Raw genomic sequence first — 23,192 nt, 5'->3', positions numbered from 1 at the left:
CTCTATGGTAGGCACTGAAAATTCAAACAGAAGGTGCTGTCCTTCGACTTAAAAGCGTGCAACTTAGAGGATTCCTTTAGCCAAATCCTAGAAATCTTCACTGTACCACGCTGCCCATAACTAAGATTCCGAAAACATTTTAATCTACAAAAACAAAAAATGAGCAAATAACAGTGCAGGGGAATGAAGCAGCTAAAAAACTCATTAACTACTGCTTTTTGTCACTGATGGTTTCTACTAGATTTTCTTTGTTCCCCCTTCATCATATTTACAGTTTGCTGACTCATAATTCACCTCAAATAGCCTTGTAATCAGCTACAGGGACCAATATTGAACAGGTGAGGAATCTTGACACAGTGACACCTCCTGACTTGAATCACCCAGCAAGAGCTAGGGTTGCGTATTGGCTAAAAAGAGCAGCCTTGTCTTGCTTTTGTCATGTGCAAGGCCCCTGCAGGGGAACGCTGACGGTTGTTTTGGCAGACTTTGGAATGATATGAAGCAGAATCCTGCAGGAAGAGGGGAAGTGTACTGGCAGTGCTGAATTTCCCCTCTCCCCGTGCTAGCTGTGAACCCATACAGTAAGGCCCCGCCTGCCTCCCTCCCGCACACCCTCTGCCTTATTTCTTAACATTTCTCTGTATTCTTACAAAATCACACTTTCTATTCTAACCATATTGCCTTCCCCATATTCAAAAATTGCCTCGTTAAAAATGTCCAAAGCATAAGTGATGGATGTGGACAACAGGGGGTGAGGGTGAGGGCAGGATTGGGGGGATGAGGGGACATTGGGGGAGTGAGGACACATTTGTAATATCTTATTCAATAAAGGGGGGAAAAAACCCACACTACTTTAATATGGAAAAAAAATGTCCGGAAGGTCTTGGGCAGGGAGGAGGGGTGGGGAGGGGGTGTGTGAGAGAGGACTGCATGCCTTTGGCAAGTCCTCCTCCATAGCTTTGCCTTGTTCACTGGCACATCCCACTGTGGGGTTTGTTGTGGTTTTTTTTATTATTAAGAAAACAGGTACATGATCACATGGGTTGTTGAGCAATGTTTACCAGATACTGTGAAAATGTTCTCTGTAAGAGAAAATAAGAGCCACTGCATAGACATTAAGCTTAAGAATCCACATGATCGCCCAGCCAGTATGGCTCAGTGGTTGAGCATCAAACCATGAACCAGGAGGGGCGTGTGCAGGAGACAGCCTATCAATGATTCTTTCTCATCATTGATGTTTCTCTCTCTCTCTCTCTCCCTTCCTCTTTCTGAAATCAATAAAAACATATTTTTTAAAAACTCATTCTAACAAGTATCCTAGATATCAATATTTCCAATATTTTGGAGCTGACACATACATATATATATAATATATTTATTGTCCTGGGTTTTTAAACCCCAGTTTAAGCAAAAACCAGAACTAGTAGTTTATGCTCTTTTTTTTTAATTAGAATGGTAGCCAAGCTTTAAATAATTTTTAAATGATTTTTAAAATTCTCATCATAGGCCAAAAAAATTATTGTGGAAATTTTCAATTTAGATGTTAGATTTCAAGAATGTAGGATTGAGTCCGTCTGTTCTTTGGCCTTCTGGGGTTAAAGGTGAAGTTGTAACGGGTTTGGAGAGCTCACTATGGAGGATCTAAATCCATAACAAACTACATGACCAGGGACATAGCATTTCTGTTCCATAGAGACCTATTTCTAAAGACAAAATTTTAAATATTAGAAGAATATTTAAAGAAGACATAATTACAAGAAATTAAAAGAAGATATAATTCTTTCATTTATAACATTTCCACACATACCTCAAGTAGAAACTATCACATTATAGGCACATATAATTTGTCCATCATTAATGTTTTTTCTATTTTATCAAATTCCTTTGAAAATTGATTAGATTTACATTAAATTTTGATGAAGCAATTCCAACATGGAAATTATGGTAAACATGTCCATGAAACATAGAAACACAGGTTCATAATAGTATTCTTTTTTCAAAAATATATATTTTATTGATTTTTTTACAGAGAGGAAGGGAGAGGGATAGAGAGTTAGAAACATCAATGAGAGAGACACATCCATCAGCTGCCTCCTGCACACTCCCCACTGGGGATGTGCCCGCAACCAAGGTACATGCCCTTGACCGGAATCGAACCTGGGACCCTTGAGTCCGCAGGCCGACGCTCTATCCACTGAGCCAAACCGGTTAGGGCCATAATAGTATTCTTAACATTTGTGTTTTATCCTTTATCTTTTCTAGTAGGCAATAAGCTAGTTTTAAAATATTTTTATTTTAATTAAATAACTAGCCCCTTTAAAAAGATATTCATAAAGATTCAGTGATTTATGCGAGTAAATCTCTTAGCAGATTGATTGGTACACAGTAAATCCTCTAACAATGACAGCCATTTACACAGCAGATGTGCTCTTCAGAGGAGTACATAAAATTATTTTTGTGAATCAATTTTAAATAGTATATTTTCATCTTGCTTAAATTCTGTGGCAAATTGTTCTTTGAGCTGAATCAAATTCTGGTACTTTCTATACTAGGATGTATTATGGAGGGCACATGTAATTGAGAAACGGACCAAAACAATTGGGTTAACTAAGAAGATCAACAGCCCATAAAGGACATCCTTGTCCTACACATCCTAGCATATGATAAGAAGTGATTTACAGAGTCAAGTTCCCAGAAAGACTGGAATATTCCACCACAAGGAAAAGCGAAAGATATGAAGGAGCCTTTTTATCGCCAGGGAAAGCCCACAGCACACTTCTGTATTCAAAGTGACACTAATGAATGTGGTCATTGTGTGGGAAGACAAGGATTATGGAAAAGATTAATAATTCAGTCACCCCTCTTTGCATCCATCTTAATAGTTGTCATGTGAGTTTCAGCTATAGCCATGCTTGCTGCTTCCTCTAGCTATACTTCTTTGTTGCTGTTCTCTGAGCCAACCCACGGTGGATGCCAGGTCTTAGTGCCTATGGCATCTCAGCCATCTCGCCTCATCAGGGATAGTCTAAAGAGCGTATATTAGAAATTGGAAATGCATATAGTCCTGGCAAATTCGTTCATCTGGCTTCTTAATAGCTTAATGCATAGGCCCCATTCTATATGAGCAAAAATTGTGTGCTAACCAATAAGTTGAGTGCATATGACTATTTCTTTTAAAGTGAAGTATCTTCTGTGATTCTATTAAATTTCCTGTTTCAATCAATGGCATGTTCCTTCATGTTTCAGAAGTTGAGGAAAGGGTTTAAAATTTGATCAAAATATGACAGAAAGTTCATGAACTGTGTTTGCTTTATAATTGTAAGAAATCGAATGCCAGCAAGTGAGCATCAGAGTTCCATCAATGATGAATGCCAACACTTGAAGGAGGGGTTTCTGCGCTGTACCGGCGCCTCTGAAGAAATGATGTTCTGTCCACGTCACTGTGGAAGAATTTGTTTGGACTTTCTCTTGGAATTCTCGTGAACTGATGACCAATCCTAGAACAATACTGCCGTTTGTGTACAAAATGGCTGTAAACAGGCTACCCACGGAAACACTGATTTATATTGATTGCAGTTCTTTCTATAAATGTTTAATCTTTATTAGCAGTATTAAGGAAAGCATAATGTGAACCTTTGATGTGGAATTTTCTGGAGCTTTTAAAATGATCCCTGATAAAGATCACTTCTCTTGAGCCCCATTTTTTTCAGACATTTAGTATCCCACTTCCCAGGACCAAAACCACACATGCACACACACATTTTAAAAGGAAGTAAACAAGGAGAATGAAAATGGTCAAGAAGATGTACCCATTCTGCAATTGTAAAATCTTAAATGGCAGGTCAAATGAATGAGTGCCAATCTGTATTAATGCATTAGTTTTCTGCTTCCACCATTCCCTAGTGAATGTATTTTCAAGAGTCTTTGGCTTGTGAGAATGAATCAATATAGCAGCACCCTGGCTTTTATTTGATCCTTTTCTGATGTACTTGGATCAGTAGTAAAGATGCTTTTAAATACCAAATAATACCTTCTAATTATTTGCATTTTATATACGCATTCAGTAATTATGTATTGAGTGCCTACTATGTGCCAAGTGCCATGCTAGATACTAGAGATACAGTAGACCTTCTCAAGGAAACTTACAATTAAACAGGGAAACACACTAATGTATAGCCAATTTTAATTCAGAGAAGGCTAGGGCGAGGCACCTAACTCTCTCTGACGGCATCAGGGAAAGATGGGTATACAGAAGGTGCTCAGAAGTAATTCCTTATTACTTAAGGACAGTTGGATCTCCCCTGGTGAGAGTGTAGAGAGCCAAGAGAAGCACTTTCCAGGCAAGACAGTCAGTGAGAGCAAAGGCATGGAGGCCAGAAAGCCCACAGCACATTTCTGGACTATCAAATGGGTCATTCTGGCACAAAACAAAACAAAGAGGCCTGAACTGAGGTAGCAGAAATGCATAGGAAGAGGCATGGATAAATCCAAGATATATCAAGGAATTATAATCTGTATGGTAAGTAATATAAAAATGTAAGGAGTAAAGAGAAGGGAGGAAGCAAGATCTCACAATGACTGAGCAACCAGCAATATGATAATACCCAGTCAAGTAATATCTTTGGCATCCGCTTTCCATTCTCCTGAAAACCATCCCCAATTTTCCCTTGAAGATCTCTCCTCAGAACCCAGTTCATATGGTATGCCGGCAAGTCTGTCCAAAAAATACAACAGGTGACCCAGATCAGAGCCACCAAAAATACTGTAATTTCCCTGGCCACCATCATGTATGAGGGTGTATGAATGGTGTGTTTGTATTGCTAGTGGCAAGTGAAGGAGGCCCGGCTCCACCTGTCCTAAGCTAGTCCAACTAGGGTTTGAATGTCTGTAATTTTGTGGAACCTTCTAGAAAAGAGGCTCTCTTCTTTGAATTTGGATTTAGAGTTGTAAGAATATGAAGCTAGGTCTGTTGGTGTCCCCTTGCCACCCCAGGAAGAGATACTGAGAACGTAGCCAATGTAGAAAAACAGAGCTGAGGGAGGGAGCAAGAGCCTGCAGGTTTGGCGACACTGTTTGAACCCCGCTTTCAGCCAACCCCTGAAGACAACCCTGCAACCAGACTTTTCAATTATGCACATCAATATGCTCTAGCCCAGTGGTTCTCAACCTTCTGGCCCTTTAAATACAGTTCCTCATGTTGTGACCCAACCATAAAATTATTTTCGTTGCTACTTCATAACTGTAATGTTGCTACTGTTATGAATCATAATGTAAATATCTGATATGCAGGATGGTCTTAGGCGACCCCTGTAAAAGGGTCTTTTGACCACCAAAGGGGTCGCAACCGACAGGTTGAGAACCACTGCAGCCATTTGTAGGAGAGAGTCATAGTGAATACATAAGTCAAGGGTAATGCCTGGGGTGTTTAAATATACATGTCTGAAGCTCCAAGGAGAAATCTTCCATGCAGTGTTATCTGCAGATGGGTGATTTTAAACAGGCGACACTCAAATGACATGAAAAAAAGACTAAGAGAAAACCATGGGAAACATTTGGTCAATTAGTCACTCAACAAATGCTTATTGAGCACTTACTCTGGCAAACACTGCAGACAGTCCTTGGGTTACATCGGACTCGATGTACGTCATTTTGTGGTTATGTCGCCATCTCCCATTTATGTATAAAAAAAAAGTTCCATCATTTCAACATATGTACATATGTGCTTTACGTTTTTTATTATTTATTTACCACAAGTAAAGGTCAGGAATTGTTATCTTTCTTTTAAATATTTTCACTGTTTCACTTCATTACTGCTGGGTACGTGCTCCATGTGAGTGACGTAGGTGCTTACGTAGGTGGGTTCCGACTTATGGTGAAAATCGCGCTATGTCACACCATAGGAACGGATCTCCGACGTAACCTGAGGACCTACTGTACATTAGTAATAAAAGTGGGAATAATAATTATTATAAGTCCTTGCCTTTTTAGAGTTGATAGTATATTAGCACATTTAAAAATGATACGTTCTAAAGCTTTGAGACAGTGATTAGGTTGGGCCTCACTAAGAAGTTCTGACAGTAACATTTTTTTATTTTATTTTTCAATTAAAGTTCACATTCAATATTATTTGATACTAGAGGCCTAGTGCACAAAATTTTGTGCACTGGGGGTGGGTCTCTCAGCCCAGCCTGCACCCACTTGCAGTCCAGGACCCCTCACTCCTTACTGCCTACCTTCAGGGAGGTTCCCGACATCACCACTGTGCTTGCCAGTCATGAGCCAGTCTTCTGGCTGAGCGGCACTCCCCCTGTGGGAGTGCACTGATCACCAGGGGGCAGCTTCTGTGTTGAGCGTCTGCCCCCTGGTGGTCAGTGTGCATCATAGCAACCGGTCATTCCGCAGTTTGGTCAATTTGTATATTAGGTTTTTATTATATAGGATTAGTTTCAGGTGTATAGCACAGTAGTTAGACAATTATATAATTTACAAAGTGATACCCCCAATAATTAAAGTACCCACCTGGCATCATTCATAGTTATTGCAGTATTATTGACTATATCTCATAAGCTAAAATTTACATCTCTGTGACTATTCCATAGCTACCAATTTGTACTTCTTACTCCCTTCACCTTTCTAACCCATCTCACAAACCCTCTCCCCTCTGGCAACATCAGTTTATTCTCTGTATCTATAAATGTTTCTGTTTTGTTTGATCGTTTGTTTTGTTCTTTAGATAGCACATATACGTGGAAGCATATCATATTTGTCTTTCTCTCACTTATTTCACTTAGCGTAATACCCTCTAGGTTCATCCATGATGGCAGACAGTAGTATCTTGAGTAAAGATTGGAAGAAAGCAAACCATATAGATCTCTGATCAGCAAGTGCAGAAGGCTTGGGGCAAGAGTGCCCCAGGTATGTTTGGGAACACAGTGAGGGGTCAGTTAGCTGGGGCTGAGTGATAAGAGAGAGACACCAGGGCACCAAAAGCCTCATGGGCCATAATGAGCACGTTGACCTTTATTCTAAGTGGGAAGGGAAGCCTGGGGAGGGTTCTGAATGATGATGTTGCATGATCTGACTTGGGCTTTAAATGAGCTGCTGTGGCTGCTGTGTTGAGAACAACCTGCCAGGGCAAGGAAGCAACCAGGGAGGTGAGTGTAACAGTCCAGGCAAGAGAGTATAGGCCAAGGCAATAGCAGTGGTGATGGTGAAAAACAAACAAACAAACACCCACAACATTTATATTCTAGATAGAATTTTTAAAAAGAAAAAAACAGAAATTCTGATGGATTCAATGTTCTCTGTAAGAGAAATAAGTCAAAGATGTGTTCAGGGTTTCTGCCTGAGCAACTGGAAGAATGAGAGAAACATCCAGAGAAAATGGAATTGGAGTATCCAAAAAATTGAAGAGAGAGCACTGTCTGAGACTACCATAGAACATAGTTTTGAGAGGAGAGCACGGTTACTACTTTTATATGCTATAGGAAAGCCATGAGAAGATGATAAAGACTAAAAATTGCCCATTTGATTTAACAACAGAAAAAGCCGGTCTTTGATGATTTGGTGAGAACAATTGTTATCTTTTTTTTTTCTTTTTTGACAAAGTCAAAAATACTGAAAGGAGGTAGATCAGTAGACTGAATGGAAAGAATAAATCTGAAGTTCAGCCAAATTCAACAAATCTAATCTATCTATTCAGCACCGTGGAAGAGAGAGGGAGATGGGTGGAAGGCATAGTATGTGTTCTCTAAGCACATAGAGACTGTCAGATGCACGTGTGAGAGTAGGTAATGCATCCGCAGCATTGCCCCGTCTGCCCCACTCTCCAAGCATCATCAGAGAAGGGTTGAGCAGGAAGAGCATTGCTGACATCGGTACCATTCATGTTTAGTCAGGAAAAACTTCTGTTTGTTCTAGAAATGGTGAGCCATTAACATCCAATCCTCACCTTCCTATCTGTGAGGTCTGTTTAGCCTAAAAAGTTGGACTATATGTGCTCACACCAGACCATCTAGGTTCATCTCCCAGGACTGACCTGTGCCAACTCAATTCACAGATACATATGGCTTCACTGGAAGGTGTCCTCTGACAGCAAACATATTTTGTAAGCATCCTTTTCCCACATAGAGGAAAATTGCCTTGCATTTTCTTTCTTTTTTTTTTCTTTATTTATTAAGGTATTACATAAGTGTCTTTATCTCCCCATTGACCCCCACCCTCCTCACTCATGCCCTCACTCCCTGGTGTCTGTGTCCATTGGTTAGGCCTATATGCATGCGTACAAGTCCTTTGATTGATCTCTCCCCCTTACCCCCACCCCCACCCCTTCCCTCTGAGGTTTGACGATCTGATCGATGCTTCTCTGTCTCTGGATCTGTTTTTATTCATCAGTTTATGTTGTTCATTATATTTCACAAATGAGTGAGATCATGTAATATTTACCTTTCTCTGACTGGCTTATTTCACTTAGCATAATGCTCTCCAGTTCCATCCATGCTGTTACAAATGGTAAGAATTCCTTCTTTTTTATAGCAGCGTAGTATTCCATTGTGTAGATGTACCACAATTTTCAATCCACTCATCTGCTGATGGGCACTTAGGCTGTTTCCAAATCTTAGCTATTGTAAATTGTGCTGCTATGAACATAGGGGTGCATATATCCTTTCTGATTGGTGTCATTTTCAACCTCGGGTCCCTGCAGCAAATAAGAACTTGACCTTATTGTTGTGCTGCCCCACGAAGTGCAAGGGCAACTCTTCAATCAGCCAGTGGTACCCTTACCGTGAAGGAGAAGGTGACAAGGCTCTGAGGGAAGAAAAACAAAACAGGGAGGTGGAAAAGAGAGAAAGAGATGCCGCATGAACTTGGACTTGGTTTAATAGAAACTATACTCCCGGAGCAGATAGAAGACTTGACATTGAAGGGCCCTTCTTCACGCTGGGACATTAATCTCTTAGCTCTAAAGTGGAGATCAAAATCTTATCTATTTGAAAATTTCCTATCATTTCTTCCAACAAAACAGCTCTAATTTTCTTTTCCACTCTGAGTTATATGTTGCTGCAGTAAATTCAGCTGTTTGGAACACAGTGGTCACTTGAAGCCAAGGTTAAAGACTTGCTCCTTGACTAGCTTTGTTCACTGTACACATGGAAAACAGCATTAAAGCCGTAAACCCTATTCAACCCCACATAATTATTGATCGTAATTGGGGCTAGAAGAGAGTGTATGCTCATGTCTGCAAAATTACTCTCTAAATTGCAAAACTTCTCAAAGCTCTTGTCCTAATGACATCATTTCTCCTTTGCAAATTGAGGAATCTCTTGTAACTCTCTCCTACCTGAGTTCTTTGCACCGGTGCCAGTAGATAGGCTGAGCCTGTTGAATTCATCCTCAGGTGGCCCGATTCAGATGAAGAAAAGAGATGAAAGAGAGGAATAAGCCACTGAGTGGCTCACTTCCACAAATGTTGTTAGCTAAAGTTTACAGAGAACCTGGTTTGAGGGTTTCAAAGGCTACGGGAAAGATTCAGTGTGCTGGACTGTAAAGAACACAAGCCCTTCTCAAAAACAAGCACATTTTGTTTGGTCTTGATTTGTTGTTATTTTTTCATCTTTATTGTCTGTGTCCATGAGTTGATTTCTTTTTTTGTTTTGTTTTTGGGGGGCTGTCATAAAGAAACAATGTTGTGCAAAGAAACAAGGTTGTACAAAGAAAGAGGAGTCCTTCGGAAGGTAGAGGTTTTCTTTTGCTTTCCCTCCCTCTGGCCCTGAATGAGGACTGGGATGTGTGAGCTAATGTAGGCAGTTCTCAAGAACAGGATGTTGAATGTATTACGGGATCTTTAAGGATAGCATAGGATCATGGCCAGCAATCCCCTGTGACACATTCCCAGGCAAGTTAAGGTCAGGACTGACTGAGGAACATTCCACACCCACAAACCTTGCAGGTCGCCTCCCTCACATAAGCCTGATCAGATCTAACCCTGCAAGCCCTGACAGGAGACAGGATCGCAGGTGGTGGGAAGGGAAGGGATGCGGAGCAGGCAGGACAGGTGACCAGGTCTAAAGTTGAAACCCCCCAATGAGAAAAGAGGGAGGGGTGGTCAAGAGAGAATGAGAGGACAAGGCAGAAGCACAGAACCAAAAGGAAAATAAACTGGATTTCCTGCCACCTCCCTGCTCGTTTTCAGCATTACAAAATACAGTAACAGCCTCAAGGGCGACAGAGAGAGGAAAGGGAACAGAGGCAAAGTTCACGGTTGGGAGAGTGAGCAGGCAGGAATGGGGGCTGGAGAGAAAGTGTTCCATGCATACAAGGAAGGAAGGAAGGAAGGAAGTGATGCAACGCAGCGAAGAATGCAAGATAGCCCGAGCGATTCCACAGAGACCGGACTGTGTGAAGGGGCCACATGCCCGGAGAGTGACTGATGGGAAAGCTCCTGGAACAAACCACAGCCAGATGACCTCCGATCGGAGGGGAAATGGAGACATTGGTCTGGAAGGAACAAGACGCATATGTCGGCCCCCATCCAAGGATGGGCGGACAGCCTTGATTGCATCTTGAAAAAACACTCCGAAGGATAAAAATGAAGATAAGACCTAGTCAGGGGAAGTTCAAGGACTGAAATTTGCATCCTCTCTAGCTGAGCAGATTTCTAAAATTTTTTTTATCCCTTCTCTTCCTGTCTGAACTTGGGAGGAAGAAAGCTGAAGCAAAAACCAAGGCCTCTCAATTCTAGCCCCAATTCTTCAGTTAATTAGTCATAGGACTGTATCTCTCTGGATCTCTGTTTATTCGGCCTCAAAATGAGCATGGTGGATCACCACTTGTTTTTAGCAGAACAACTTCACTCACTCACCTCCCGCCAGCCCACAAAGAACCTTGCATAGCCTGCAGGCTGCATAGGCTACAGGGAGTCAAGGCCATGGCCATCTTAATCACTATCGCGTCACATTTGGAATCGTACCAGGCAGGCCACAGGAGATGCTCAATGGATGTGAGTTAAGAGAGTTGAAGCCGACCACATCCGTGAAGCCGGTAAAAGCAGAGCTGTCCTGGCTGAAACTGCATGTCACCGACTATGTCCACTGCCCTCTTCACTCTGGGGTCCCTGTGGGAACTACAGGACTGCAGGAAACCCAGGTCGAACATCCTTGGACTGGATGGAGAGGCTTCTCTCCAAGTCTTCATTCTATGGGCTCTATGCATTGAGTGGAGGTTGAGGAGAAATTAGTCTGGTTTGGCCCGAATTCACCTGACTGAAGGATCACTTTTCCCACTTCACCCTCTACTTCAAAGTCTCGGTCTTTCAACCCTCTTGCTAGTACATTTTTCCCTCCCTTTGCAGAAGATGAAAGCATTTTTCCAGACAGGCCTGCTGTGAGTGACTTCATGGAAATGAATATCTTGCATCTCTAATGTGCCTCTCACATGGGGAACTCCTTGTATTTATTTATTTTTAAGAATTGGGCTGGGAGGTTGACGTTTCCATCAGCAGTGCAGGGATTTTTTTTTTTTTAAATAAAAACTCTACTCCTTGGTGAGACATGCCTCACATTCCGGTCTCCCCACTTCAGGCAGTTAGGTGCTGCTAAATATGCGGTGGAAATGACACATGTCTGGAAACCCAGTCTCAAAACTGCTTGCTCGGGCATATACAATGAAGGTGTTGTAAGTGGTTAATAGAGGAAGGCAGGCTGCAAGATCCTCAAAAGCAAACTCGGTGGCACCTTATGCACCTGGCGTTAGTCCCTCCAGTGTTTTCAAGGGTGTCTTGTATTGGAGGGATGTTCACACCTACAGAGGATGAAGGCACAGAACCTTCTGACCATCCAGAGGAACCCAGAAATATCATAGCATTTTCAGATGAAGTGAGGCCAGTAAATAGGGAGGAAAATACAAACACACCACGAAGGGAGATGGATCAGCTCCTCATATTTCACCTTAGATATTAGCCAGCCATGCAGGCGCTTGACTGATTGCATTCGATACAGCCTGGAGTGCTTCTTTTTACTCCAAAGGACAGAGGTAATCAATGCAACTCAAAGTATTTTTCTCGCCATTTATGTCAACAAAGACATCCCTATAGGGTATGTTGTGGACCTACATGAGGGCTAGTAATAGGAGAGATGTTGTGAAATGCAAATTAAAAAGTGGAATTAGATTGCTAAGGTTTATACTAATGGAATACAGATTGGATTAAATATAAATTAAGTATCAGAACAGGGAGACATTTGTCCCAGTTGTAGAAAGTGTCGAAAGTCTTTGGGCACAGATTCTCCATGCAATCTCAAACACACCAAAAGTTTAACCCTTGCCAAAACCTGAGATGAGGTTCATTAAATCTGAGGGGAAGACTTGGCGCTTAGCTTTCAACAACATCAAAGAATTTGTTAGACAGCAATTAGTTTGTATTGTTTAAATGGTTTACAGGTAAATGAATTAGAGATATGAGACAATTTTCCTTAAAATATATGTTTTTATTTAATAAGAGGAAAGGTGTTTAGTTTTGATTGAGCCTTGAAAAGTTTGGGGGAAACATTTCTAGTATGTGATAAGATTAAAATTCATCTAATCCTGTTCCAAAAAAAAGACTCCATGTACACTTAGAGATTTATGTGCCAGGATTAATGGCCACCAAACGAACGGGGAGCTAGGAATGGCATTCCCCAGAAATCTGGAAACTGAAAAATAATGCTTGACCGTGAGTGGGGAGCAAACTGGGGGAGCAAGCTCAACAGAAAGCTGGTAGGTGGATGCTACATGCAGAGTTCAGGGTCCTTTGAGTGTCTGGACCAGAAACCACCTTATTAGTTGTTCTCTGGCTTCCCTTGTGCTCCTGCCTTTTCTCTAAAGCTTTAGTCCAGCCCTGTACTATCCAAAATCTGGAAGGAGAGATCCCAGGAAAAAGAGGAGATAAAAGCATAAATGCGAGCAAAATCATACCTGGGCATATATGTACACACACACACACACACACACACACACACACACACACACACACACCTCCCTGCTAACACTCAAGGTATAAGTAACAAAGAAACCACTATGGAAATTTTTTCAAATTTCAGAGAACTTCTCAGGGTAAAAGAAAGAGTTAAGATTGTGTGCCTTTGTACCTGGTTTCCTTTAGCCAAGTAAAGCAAATGCCACACAGCTTACAGTTTTGGTCTTGATCATCCAAGTTGTCATTTTGGAGCCAAATATAAAGAGATCCAAATGAAATCCGATTTTGCAATCACCAAACACAGAAATATTTGAGCATGTTTGGCGAGGTTAGATTTTGTTGGTCCTGCAATGGTATTGGAAAACAAAGTTGGATTCTTTCACATGGTAGGAGGGTGTTCTTGTTTTTGGCTTTTCATTTTATGGGGCAAACACATGAAAATCATTTTACCCATGAGCTTGGGGCCTGAGCATAGTAAGCAATTTACAATAATTTATTCTTTGCCTCTTCCTTGCCTTTGTGTCACAGAAAAAGCAAAGATTTGGAATAAGGACCAGGTTCAATTCCTGTTCCTGTCACCAGCATTTGAACCTTGGACTCATTTCTTCTCTGAACTTCAATGCCATTAATCCATAAGACAGGAATAATTGTACACAGTTCTCAGGACTACCTGGAAGTTTCACAGAGTAAATCTAAATGCTCAGGGTTCATTCACAGTGTGCTGCTCTGGGCTAGTGTGCAGAACCAGACAGAAAGCAGTGACTCCACCCTTCAGCTGGACAGCAGATAACAAACTACACAGAAGTTCCACGTGAAATACAGGCTAGTTCCACGGGCTCTCATTTGTAGATCTTAACAGAGTTAGGGTTTTGAAATTATGTTTATGAATATCTGACTAATGTTTATATCCCCCTCTACAGTGTAGGCCTCCTGATGGTAGAGACCAACTATCGTATGCCCATACCATGCACAGGGTAAACAAATATGCATAATTAAAGAATAAATGAATGAGTGCATTGTGGCAGGGAGATCAACAGAAGGCTAGTTCAGTCAGGAAAACAGAAAATGGTGATATGAGGAAGTAAATCTTTCCACGGGGTGGTCTAGAACAAGCATGTCAAACTCGCAGCCCGCGGGCCGCATGCAGCCCACAACAAATATTTTTGCGGCCCAACCAATATAACGATATGTAAGAAACAATTTAATAAAAATTTCGTAACTTAATTTTTACAATATCCTGTTATACATAATTATTAATAATGAACTACAACGTTCGCTAATGACTGATTCCCTTATGTACAGGTGCACAATTTCTCTCCGCTGATACTAGCAGCAAATATTTTAGCAGCCAATTGCCACTTTATTAGTCTTGGACTGACTTGTTTGGTGTGCGCAACAGGAACTATGTTGCTTTCGGAGAACAAGAAAAATAGGTTTATCTGCATTACGCATATTAATTTGTGCAGTTATTCAATGTCTAGTAAGTTAATATTCAAGAAAAAATATTAATTTTTATTAAAACGTTCTATTATTCTAGGTTAACGATGACTCATTTCAGTCCTTTGTATTCAGCATGTTTCTATTGAAATAAACCTACGTTTCTATGAAAATGGAAGCTTTTGTTCTTTTGCAGCCCACATGAACTTAAACCTTGTTTATTTAGCCCGTGTTAGCCTTTGAGTTTGACATGCTTGGCCTAGAAGGTCTCTCTAGGATGCTCGAACATTCAAATGATGAGAAGAAGCCAGTCATGTGGATGCAAAGAGCCTGGAGAGGAGAATTCTAGACAGGAAGTATCCAGGGCAAAGGCCCTGAGACAGGAAAGAGCTTGGAATGCTTTAAGGAATGGGAAAGGGCCAGTGTGGCTGACGCAGGGTGAGTGGCTAGGTCACACGGGGCCTGCAGACTCGCTAAGTTTGAGTTTGTTCTAAACATACTGTAAGTTCCATTCCCTCTTCCACACCTCCCCTTGTTTTATAGTTTTGTTTGAGTGTCAGAATGAACACACATTTAAGATTTAGGCCACAGCCCTGGCCAGTGTGGCTCAGTTTGTTGAGCATCATCCCATGCATGGAAAGGTTGCCAGGTCAATAACCTGGTGGGCACATGCCCAGGTTGCAGGCTCGGTCCCCAGTAGGGGGCATTAGGAGGCAGCCGATCTCTCTCTCTCTCTCTCTCTCTCTCTCTCTCTCTCTCTCTCTCCCCCTCCCTCTCCCTCCCTCTCCCTTTCTCTCTCTCTCAAATCAATAAAAACATATTTTTAAAAATAATAAAATTAAAATTAGGCAATAATACTAGATAGCAGATGATTAATCTCGGATTATGAGAATCAGATATCCATGTTCAGAAGGGGAAGGGATGTGAGCTAATGCATCCAGGAAAGCTTAACCTACTTTGGAGTTTACCTCTAATTTCAGGCTTACCCTTGAAATTAGTACATTATCAGGCACTTGGCTCCCCACTTTACTGAGCACCCAGAAATCTGACTGCCCCCGGACAAGATTCTAATTCACACTTTGTTACCTATACTTTGCAGGATGTTCAGAACATTTTCTTAAGCCAGACTTTGCAGTGCTAGCTAGCCTAAAACGTGGCTTTCTCTCCAGTTTTACTGCCTGATTTCCCCCAAATCATTTAAGCTTCACTGCCCAGCCTCCTCTCGTGTCATCGAGTTCACCTTCCCTGTAGAATCTGCCTTCAGCTTCTACACCAACTCCATAGACCAATCATGTGCTTTTCATTTCTGCCCTGTAAGCAAATTCAACTTAAGTCACTCCTCAATATTTTCCTCTTTGAGGGACAGGAAACTGGAAAATTCTGCTGATTTTTCAGAAGTTTAGTGGTTTGCATCTATTGCGTCCCGTGACTTTGGCTCTGAGTTTGGATATATTTCTTTGGTTTTAGGAGATTCTCTTTCTTCCCTCTTCTTCCTGCTGTGACTTTTGGAGAGCTATCTTTTTTAAAAATATTTTATTGATTTTTTTACAGAGAGGAAGGGAGGGGAATAGAGAGTTAGAAATGTCGATGAGAGAGAAACATCAACCAGCTGCCTCCTGCACACCCCCCACTGGGGATGTGCCCGCAACCAAGGCACATGCCCTTGACTGGAATCAAACCCGGGACCCCTCAGTCCACAGGCCGACGCTCTAGCCACTGAGCCAAACCGGTCAGGGCTGGAGAGCTATCTTAGCTTGGCCTAGCATTCGGATCATTACCTGGCCCAATGTGCAGCACCTCGTGCTGTCTCTTCCTCACAGATTACTGATAAACGGGATTGATGAGGACTTGGGCAGCCGGACCCATTGTCAGCCCTTTGAGTTCTGCCTGGAGCAAGAAGCTTGAGTGTACTCCTCCCTAGCCTACCAGGAAGGACATTTCACTTGGGTGGAGGAAGTGTGCAAAAACTTCCTGTATATTTTGTCTGGAACTTTCTTTGAAATATGCAAAATAATATGTGATAAAAAATTTTTATAGCTATGCTACTTCTTTAAAACGATACCTAAAATATGTATTAAATGACACTGAAAATACTAATGTTGTAATGTAAGATAAAAAATAACAGGAGTATAATATTGTATATACCGGATGAGCCCAACCACACAAAACAGTTAGCATATAAAATAGGAAACAAACCAAACTGTTGATGATACTTATTTCTGGGCAATGAGATTATGGATTTTTTAAAATTATTATTTTCTTCATAGTTTTCTACATTTTAGAACTTTTAAGACATATATTATTTTCACAGTCAGAAAAAGTATCCTACATAATAAAAACGTAATATGCTAAGTGTCCGACCATTTGGTCATTACCCACCAGGGGGTAGGCGCTCTGACCGGTAGGTTAGCTTGCTGCTGGGGTCTGGATCATTGAGACTGAGCAAGAGGGCCGGACACACCCTGGAGCCCTCCTGTGGTCCCTCCCCTGCCAACTGGTCCACCTCCCGCAGTCACTACCCAGCTGGCCAGCCCCCATTGGCCCCGATCGGGACTAAGCGAGAAGGGCCCAATCGGCCCTGATTGCTGGCCAGGCCGAGGGACCCCACCTGTGCACGAATTCATGTTCTGGGCCTCTAGTACTATTTATAAGAGAAAAGAAATGACAAACTACAAACAGAATAAGCGTTATTCTCCTGATATCCATGATCTTCAATCTAGGCACATTAGAATTAACTAGGGGGAAAATAAAACTTTCAGAGGTGATGGGTGGATGGGTTTATGGCCTTGATTGTGGTGATGGTTTAATGGGTATATACTTACCTTCAAACTCATCAAGTTGTATACATTAAATATGTGCAGCTTTTTTTAATGCAATAAAGTGAGATTTTTTTAAGGATTAACTAGAGAATTTTTTAGCACTCACAATTCCTAAGCTGAACGGTGTATCAATTAAATCAGAAACACAAACCCAGGCATCAATGTTTTTAGGTCCCCAGTGATTTCAGTGCACAGCCAAGGTTAAAAACCACTGTAGACTAATTGGATAGGTTGAGCAGTGATTTGCAACCCTGGCTGCAATTAGAATCAACCAGGGGCCTTTCATAAGGGTGGTCCTTAAGTTCAGGTTTTGATTTAAGTTGGTTTATAGGGGCAACTGGCTAGCATGGTTTAAATTTCCTCAGGTGGTTGTGATGTACAGACAAGGTTGCACCCACTGTCTTGGGAAGCTAACATGTGAGTGTTCACTCTGAGCAGGCCCCTGTGCTGAGTGTTTTATGTGCATTTAATTCTCAAAATAATTCAACAGGGGAGAGGAGTGGGGCTTATTTTCCCCTTACAGAAGAGAAAACTAGGATTCAGAGACATGGAATAAATTGCTCAAGGCAAGCCAGCTTGTTTGTGAACTCAGGTTATCTGTCTCCTATGGCGTCAGATAAAGAAAGAATCTCCCCAGTTCTGGGAGAATGCTTTTAAATATCTGAATAGAGAATCTAGCATACACACTTTTAAAATGTTGAAGCAGGCCCTAACCGGTTTGGCTCAGTGGATAGAGCGTCGGCCTGCAGACTGAAGGGTCCCAGGTTCGATTCCGGTCAAGGGCATGTACCTTGGTTGCGGGCACATCCCCAGTAGGGGGTGTGCAGGAGGCAGCTGATCGATGTTTCTCTCTCATCGATGTTTCTAACTCTCTATCCCTCTCCTTTCCTCTCTGTAAAAAATCAATAAAATATATTATTTTAAAAATGTTGAAGCAGGATGCCCAGCTGTTGTGGCTCAGCAGCTGAGCGTCGACCCAGGAACCAAGAGGTCGTCAGTTCAATTCCTAGTCAGAGCACATGCCCGGGTTGCAGGCTCAATCCCTGATGGGAGCCCAGCAGGAGGCAACCAATCAATGACTTCCTCCTTCATTGATATTTCTATCTCTCTGTCCCTCTCCCTTCTTCTTTCTCTAAAAATCAATCTATATATATATATAAAAGGCTAATATGCAAAGTGTCCCCTCGGGAGTTCAACCAGCAGAACGGGAGTTTTTTCACTTGCTATGACATGTACTGACCACCAGGGGCAGTGCGGAACATGGTGGGCGACCAGCAGCTGTGGTGGGGTGCTGAGGGAGTGAGGGAAGGAGGAGGTGGGGAGGCAGGGAACCTGATGGCCCTGATCGCCGGCCAGGCCTAGGGACCCTACTCATGCACGAATTTCGTGCACCCAGGCCGCTGGTAAAAATATACTTAGATAAAATAAAATGTTAATGCAGGAGCTCTTCATAAGTCTTCCAATTAGCAATTATCCCGTCCCTGTCAAACTCCATCAAGTGTAAATGCATCTGTGATATCCGGGTGTTTCTGTTCATTCATTCCATAACAACCTGAATAGCATCAGCTTAAGTTCATGCATGTTCTGGTACATACTTCAATGCTTTAGAACTTAAACTTCCAACTTGTTAAAAGTTACAATAGTGTCTCACTACTTAATGTTATGACACTGTCCAACTTCTCTCCTGAAACATCGCATGGTTCGTATTTTTTTTTTATTTCATATCAGTTTTTGGTAATAAACAGTTAAGTGTATTTTGAGAATTTTGTAAAGAATTTTGCAAAACTCCTTAAATGTTTGAAGGCACTGTTGGATGTCACAAAACCGGTTTTAGGATTGCTGTTCCGGGCAAATTTCAACATCACTGGATTTGCTGAGATTTCCTCTCCGGTGCTTTGTTTAGAAGGAGTTGTGTTTTGCTGAACCTGCTGAAACTAGACGTTCTTTCTTCCGGTAGTCAAGATGCCCACTGACCTCAAGCAGAGCTGCAGGTGCGCGTCCCTGCGGAACTGGGCCCTTTTTCCTCATAGCCTCAGTCCCAGGTCTTTGAAGCAAAACTCATTTGCCCAGATTTGTATAGCATTACCTGAGCGTAACATTACCCAATAAAGCCAAATTGATGGGTTCAGGATACAAAATAAGCCATTTCAATGCCAGGAATTCCGGATCCGCTTATGAGAAAGGATTTGCAAGATAGCAGAGAGGACAGAGAACAAATGCTCTGTAAAAAGTTCATTTGTGACTGCCTTGCTCTTGTGCAATGAAATAGGCATTGCCTTACAAATAGTTTTGTAAATTAAGGAGGAATATAGTCCACAATCTTGCAAGGTAACTAGTCTTAATTTGAGTAACTATGTCAGTGAGTATACACAAAAAGAAGAAAAGAAACAATATTTAAAAGAATCACCATCTTGGGTGCTTAGGTTCAACCAAAAGGGAAATATTTTTCTACTCATCACCTCTTTTTTATTTCCCTTTACTGTTGGCATTTTAATTGGGGTCCTTCCTGATCAGGGATTTTATGTTGTACTTTGTATTGTAACCTTGTGTTTTGCGATTGGGTCATTTGGGAAAGAGTTATAATGGATAAAGTGGAAAAAAAATATTTTCATGTTTATTTTTAAAGGAAAAAACTCTTGTTGCAGTTATTTTACCCACTGCAGACCAGAACAAAATGTAAAAGACAAATTAAAATAATCCATGTTGCCGAAACCGGTTTGGCTCAGTGGATAGAGCGTTGGCCTGCGAACTGAAGGGTCCCAGGTTCGATTCCGGTCAAGGGCATGTACCTGGGTTACAGGCACGTCCCCAGTGGGAGATGTGCAGGAGGCGGCTGATCGATGTTTCTCTCCCATCGATGTTTCTAGCTCTCTATCTCTCTCCCTTCCTCTCTGTAGAAAATCAATAAAATATATTTAAAAAAATAATAATAGTCCATGCAGCTAAACATGCATGTAAGAAAAATTACTACCAGAGAAACTGAGCATATTTGGACTAAATGCAAATCAAAGGCCTTCCCCATTCTTTCTTCTTTTTTTTAATATATTTTTATTGATTTCAGAGAAGAAGGGAGAGAGAGATGGAAACATCAATGAGAGAGAATCATTGATCGACTGCCTCCTGCACGCCCCACACTGGGGATGGAGCCCACAACCTGAGCATGTGCCCTGATTGGGAATCTAACTGTAACCTCCTAGTTCATGGGTTGATGCCCAACCACTGAGCCACACTGGCTGGGCCTTCCCCATTCTTTTACCAAGACAGCACGTATGCTTTGCAACCTCATTCATCTGATTAGCACTTTAATGAAGTTCCTCATTATTTTATTGTTAGTATTTTATTTTAAAATTTATTTTAATGTTCATATTAATAATACAAACATTCATATTAATAGTTGTGTCAATAAGCATATTTAATATTTTTATTATTTTGATGTAAATATTAATTTTACATTAATATTTATTTAATATCTAAGATTTTTATTATTCATAAATAAAAGCATCTGTGTTTGTGTATTTCTATAGGTTTATTTTGTCTGTGTACTTCGCACATGTGAAAAGGAGACTTGTTCTGGTATCATTGGTTTCAGTTAACTAGCAAGTTAGAATCTTCTGACTTACAGCTATTAGTCCCATAAAACCTTACAGTGGCAGAGTGTTTGTGACAAAGCCAAGTGTTATAACAGGATTAGCCTTCAAAGATTAATCAGGGAATTTTTAGAAAGTTCTCATCTTTTTTTAAGATAATACCTAACTTATGAAAATATTATACAGGTGTTTACATAAAATGTGTACCCTAAATGGAATTTCTATGTTTTGTTATCAAATGGCCCTCTTCTAATTTCTCCCAAGCATTTTTACATCTTCAGGAAAGTACAAAATTTCCTAATGTTATTCATTCAGGATAGTCACAGAGCATTGAAACGGATGAGTGTTGTTGTTTTTTGTCCACTTGAATTTTCATAAGAGTTTAAGACATCTGTTGCAAAAAATTGCTTAATAACTATTATAATTCTCAAGAAAGCTGAAGATGAAAAGAGTGGGCATTGGATTCACAAAAAGAGAATCAACCTGTCTCTTTGTAACTTTATTCAGAATTTCACAATCCCGGTTAAGCCATAAGGGAAGGGCCAAAAGCAATAAAGCAGCAGCAGCCCAGTAAGAATGTGCCAGAGTTCACAGAACAATTGCCCCAGGCTTAACTTCATTGACCTTTAATCTGTTTGGGGCATCAGTGATTTTTGTATAAAGCATCTTGAAACGTGACCATTGTCAGGCCTCGCATAGTTCTGCAAGCCAGAGACATAATAGTAAAAGTCAAACTTGAGGGATAGTTCGGTGAAGTTTGTCCCATAAAAAATGAAACAGTTTTCTCCAGCACGGTGTATTTGCAGCATGTAGGGGTCGGACAGTGGGTTAGGATATAAACTCTGACTCAGGGAAAGACTGCAGAGGCTCTCTGACTTATGCTATGAAGTGTTTTGTCCCAGGAGACTTTCTAGAACTCTAAAGCTAGCATCTTAAGAGGGAAGGGTGGTCTCAGAGTGGACAGATCACTGATCAGGAGACCCAAATTTCCATTGTTCATGTACCATAGAGCAACCGCATGACTTTATTCGTTTGGAAATCATTTATTAACATGCCATCCTATATGGTAGGATTAGTGGATATAAATAGAACCCTGTTGCTGACTTCAAGAAGCTCATAACTTAATGGAGACTATAAACTAACACAAATTGCTATGACATAATGCAACAAGTGATATTGAAGCATTTGGAAAAATTCTAAATAGAGAGAAATGAATAATCAATTCTGTTTGGGGAGTGCAGGCAAAATCATCTGGAGAGCTTTTAATCAGGGCCTTGAAGGTAATCGTCCAGTAATCTGGCACGGTGAGAACACACAGTGCGGGAGGAGGAGGGACATCTTAGATGAAATGTAAATGGGGGCAGATTGTGAAAGGCTTTGAATAACTTGCCCAGGAATTTGGACAACTCAGACTCTTTGGGACTGAATGTTCTCATCTTCAAACAGGGGAATTGCACTGGGCAGTTTCTGATTTCATGACCAGGTCTGAAAGTCAAAAAAGATGACATTAAAAGTTCCAGAAGAAATGCTTTATTTAAAATCTGGCTGGATTGTATCAATTCCTGTAAAGATAATGCCAAGTCAGCAGCTATTACTTCAAATTCCAGAAAAATACCCTCTCTTGCATTAACAGTGCTTAAGAGATAGATAGATAGATAGATAGATAGATAGATAGATAGATAGATAAATAAATAAATAAATAAAAGGTTGTTTTAATGAATGAGTACTACTTTGTGTTTATACATGCCATAAGAATATATACTGGACCTTCAAGTTTAATGACTTAAAATGTTATGCTAGAATCATAATGCTACAGACTGACTTGGGTCCCCTCAAAATTCATATATTGAAGTCTTAACTCCTAATGTAACTGCATTTAGCAAAAGGCACTAATTAAGGTGAAATGAAGTCATAAGGGTGGGCACTGATCCCATAGGATTAGTGCAGCTACAAGAAGAGACACCAGAGAGCTGGCTGTCCTTCTCCCTCATGGACTCACATGAACGTCCTCGTGGGAATGCAGCAAAAGCACAGCCATCTACCAACCAGGAAGAGTCCTCACCAGAAATAAAATCTGAGGGACCTAGATCTGGGACTTCCAGCCCCCAGAAGAGTGAGAAATAAATTGATGTTGTTTAAGCCAGGCAGTTTTGACAGGACTGGCAGCCCAAGGTGACTAACACAGATAACAGATAAATGATTACTTGCTGTGGCATAGATTTTTTTTTTTAAGTTTTGGTTCCGATATCAAATCTATTTTTAAAAATGTGATTTTAATATTTAGAAGATTTGAATTATTAGCTCTTTATGGTCATTATTGAGCTCTGGAAAATATATTTTTTACTGATTAGGCAGCAATGTGGTGATTATGACTGCAACCCTCCCAATATTTTTAACTGA

At 41.0% G+C, this 23,192-nt stretch overlaps 1 protein-coding gene across 10 annotated transcripts in view; it reads left to right on the top strand.

Moving 5' to 3' along the window:
• DLC1 (DLC1 Rho GTPase activating protein) overlaps positions 1-23,192 on the top strand; it is a 377,601-nt gene that overhangs the window by 110,470 nt on the left and 243,939 nt on the right. The window contains exon 5 of one of the 10 annotated variants that reach the window (XM_059685549.1): positions 13,478-14,103. The exons of the other annotated variants lie outside the window; for them this stretch is intronic. Coding sequence (XP_059541532.1) covers positions 13,478-13,585 — 108 coding nt within the window. The 3' untranslated portion in view covers positions 13,586-14,103. Of the gene's footprint in view, positions 1-13,477; positions 14,104-23,192 lie in introns of those variants that run through there. 10 annotated transcript variants of the gene reach the window in all.

Source organism: Myotis daubentonii, chromosome 2 (assembly GCF_963259705.1).
Source record: "Myotis daubentonii chromosome 2, mMyoDau2.1, whole genome shotgun sequence".
Taxonomy (NCBI): Eukaryota; Metazoa; Chordata; class Mammalia; order Chiroptera; family Vespertilionidae; genus Myotis; species Myotis daubentonii.
The sequence above is the reverse complement of the archived record's forward strand: the minus strand, read 5'-3'. Positions and strand labels throughout refer to the sequence as shown.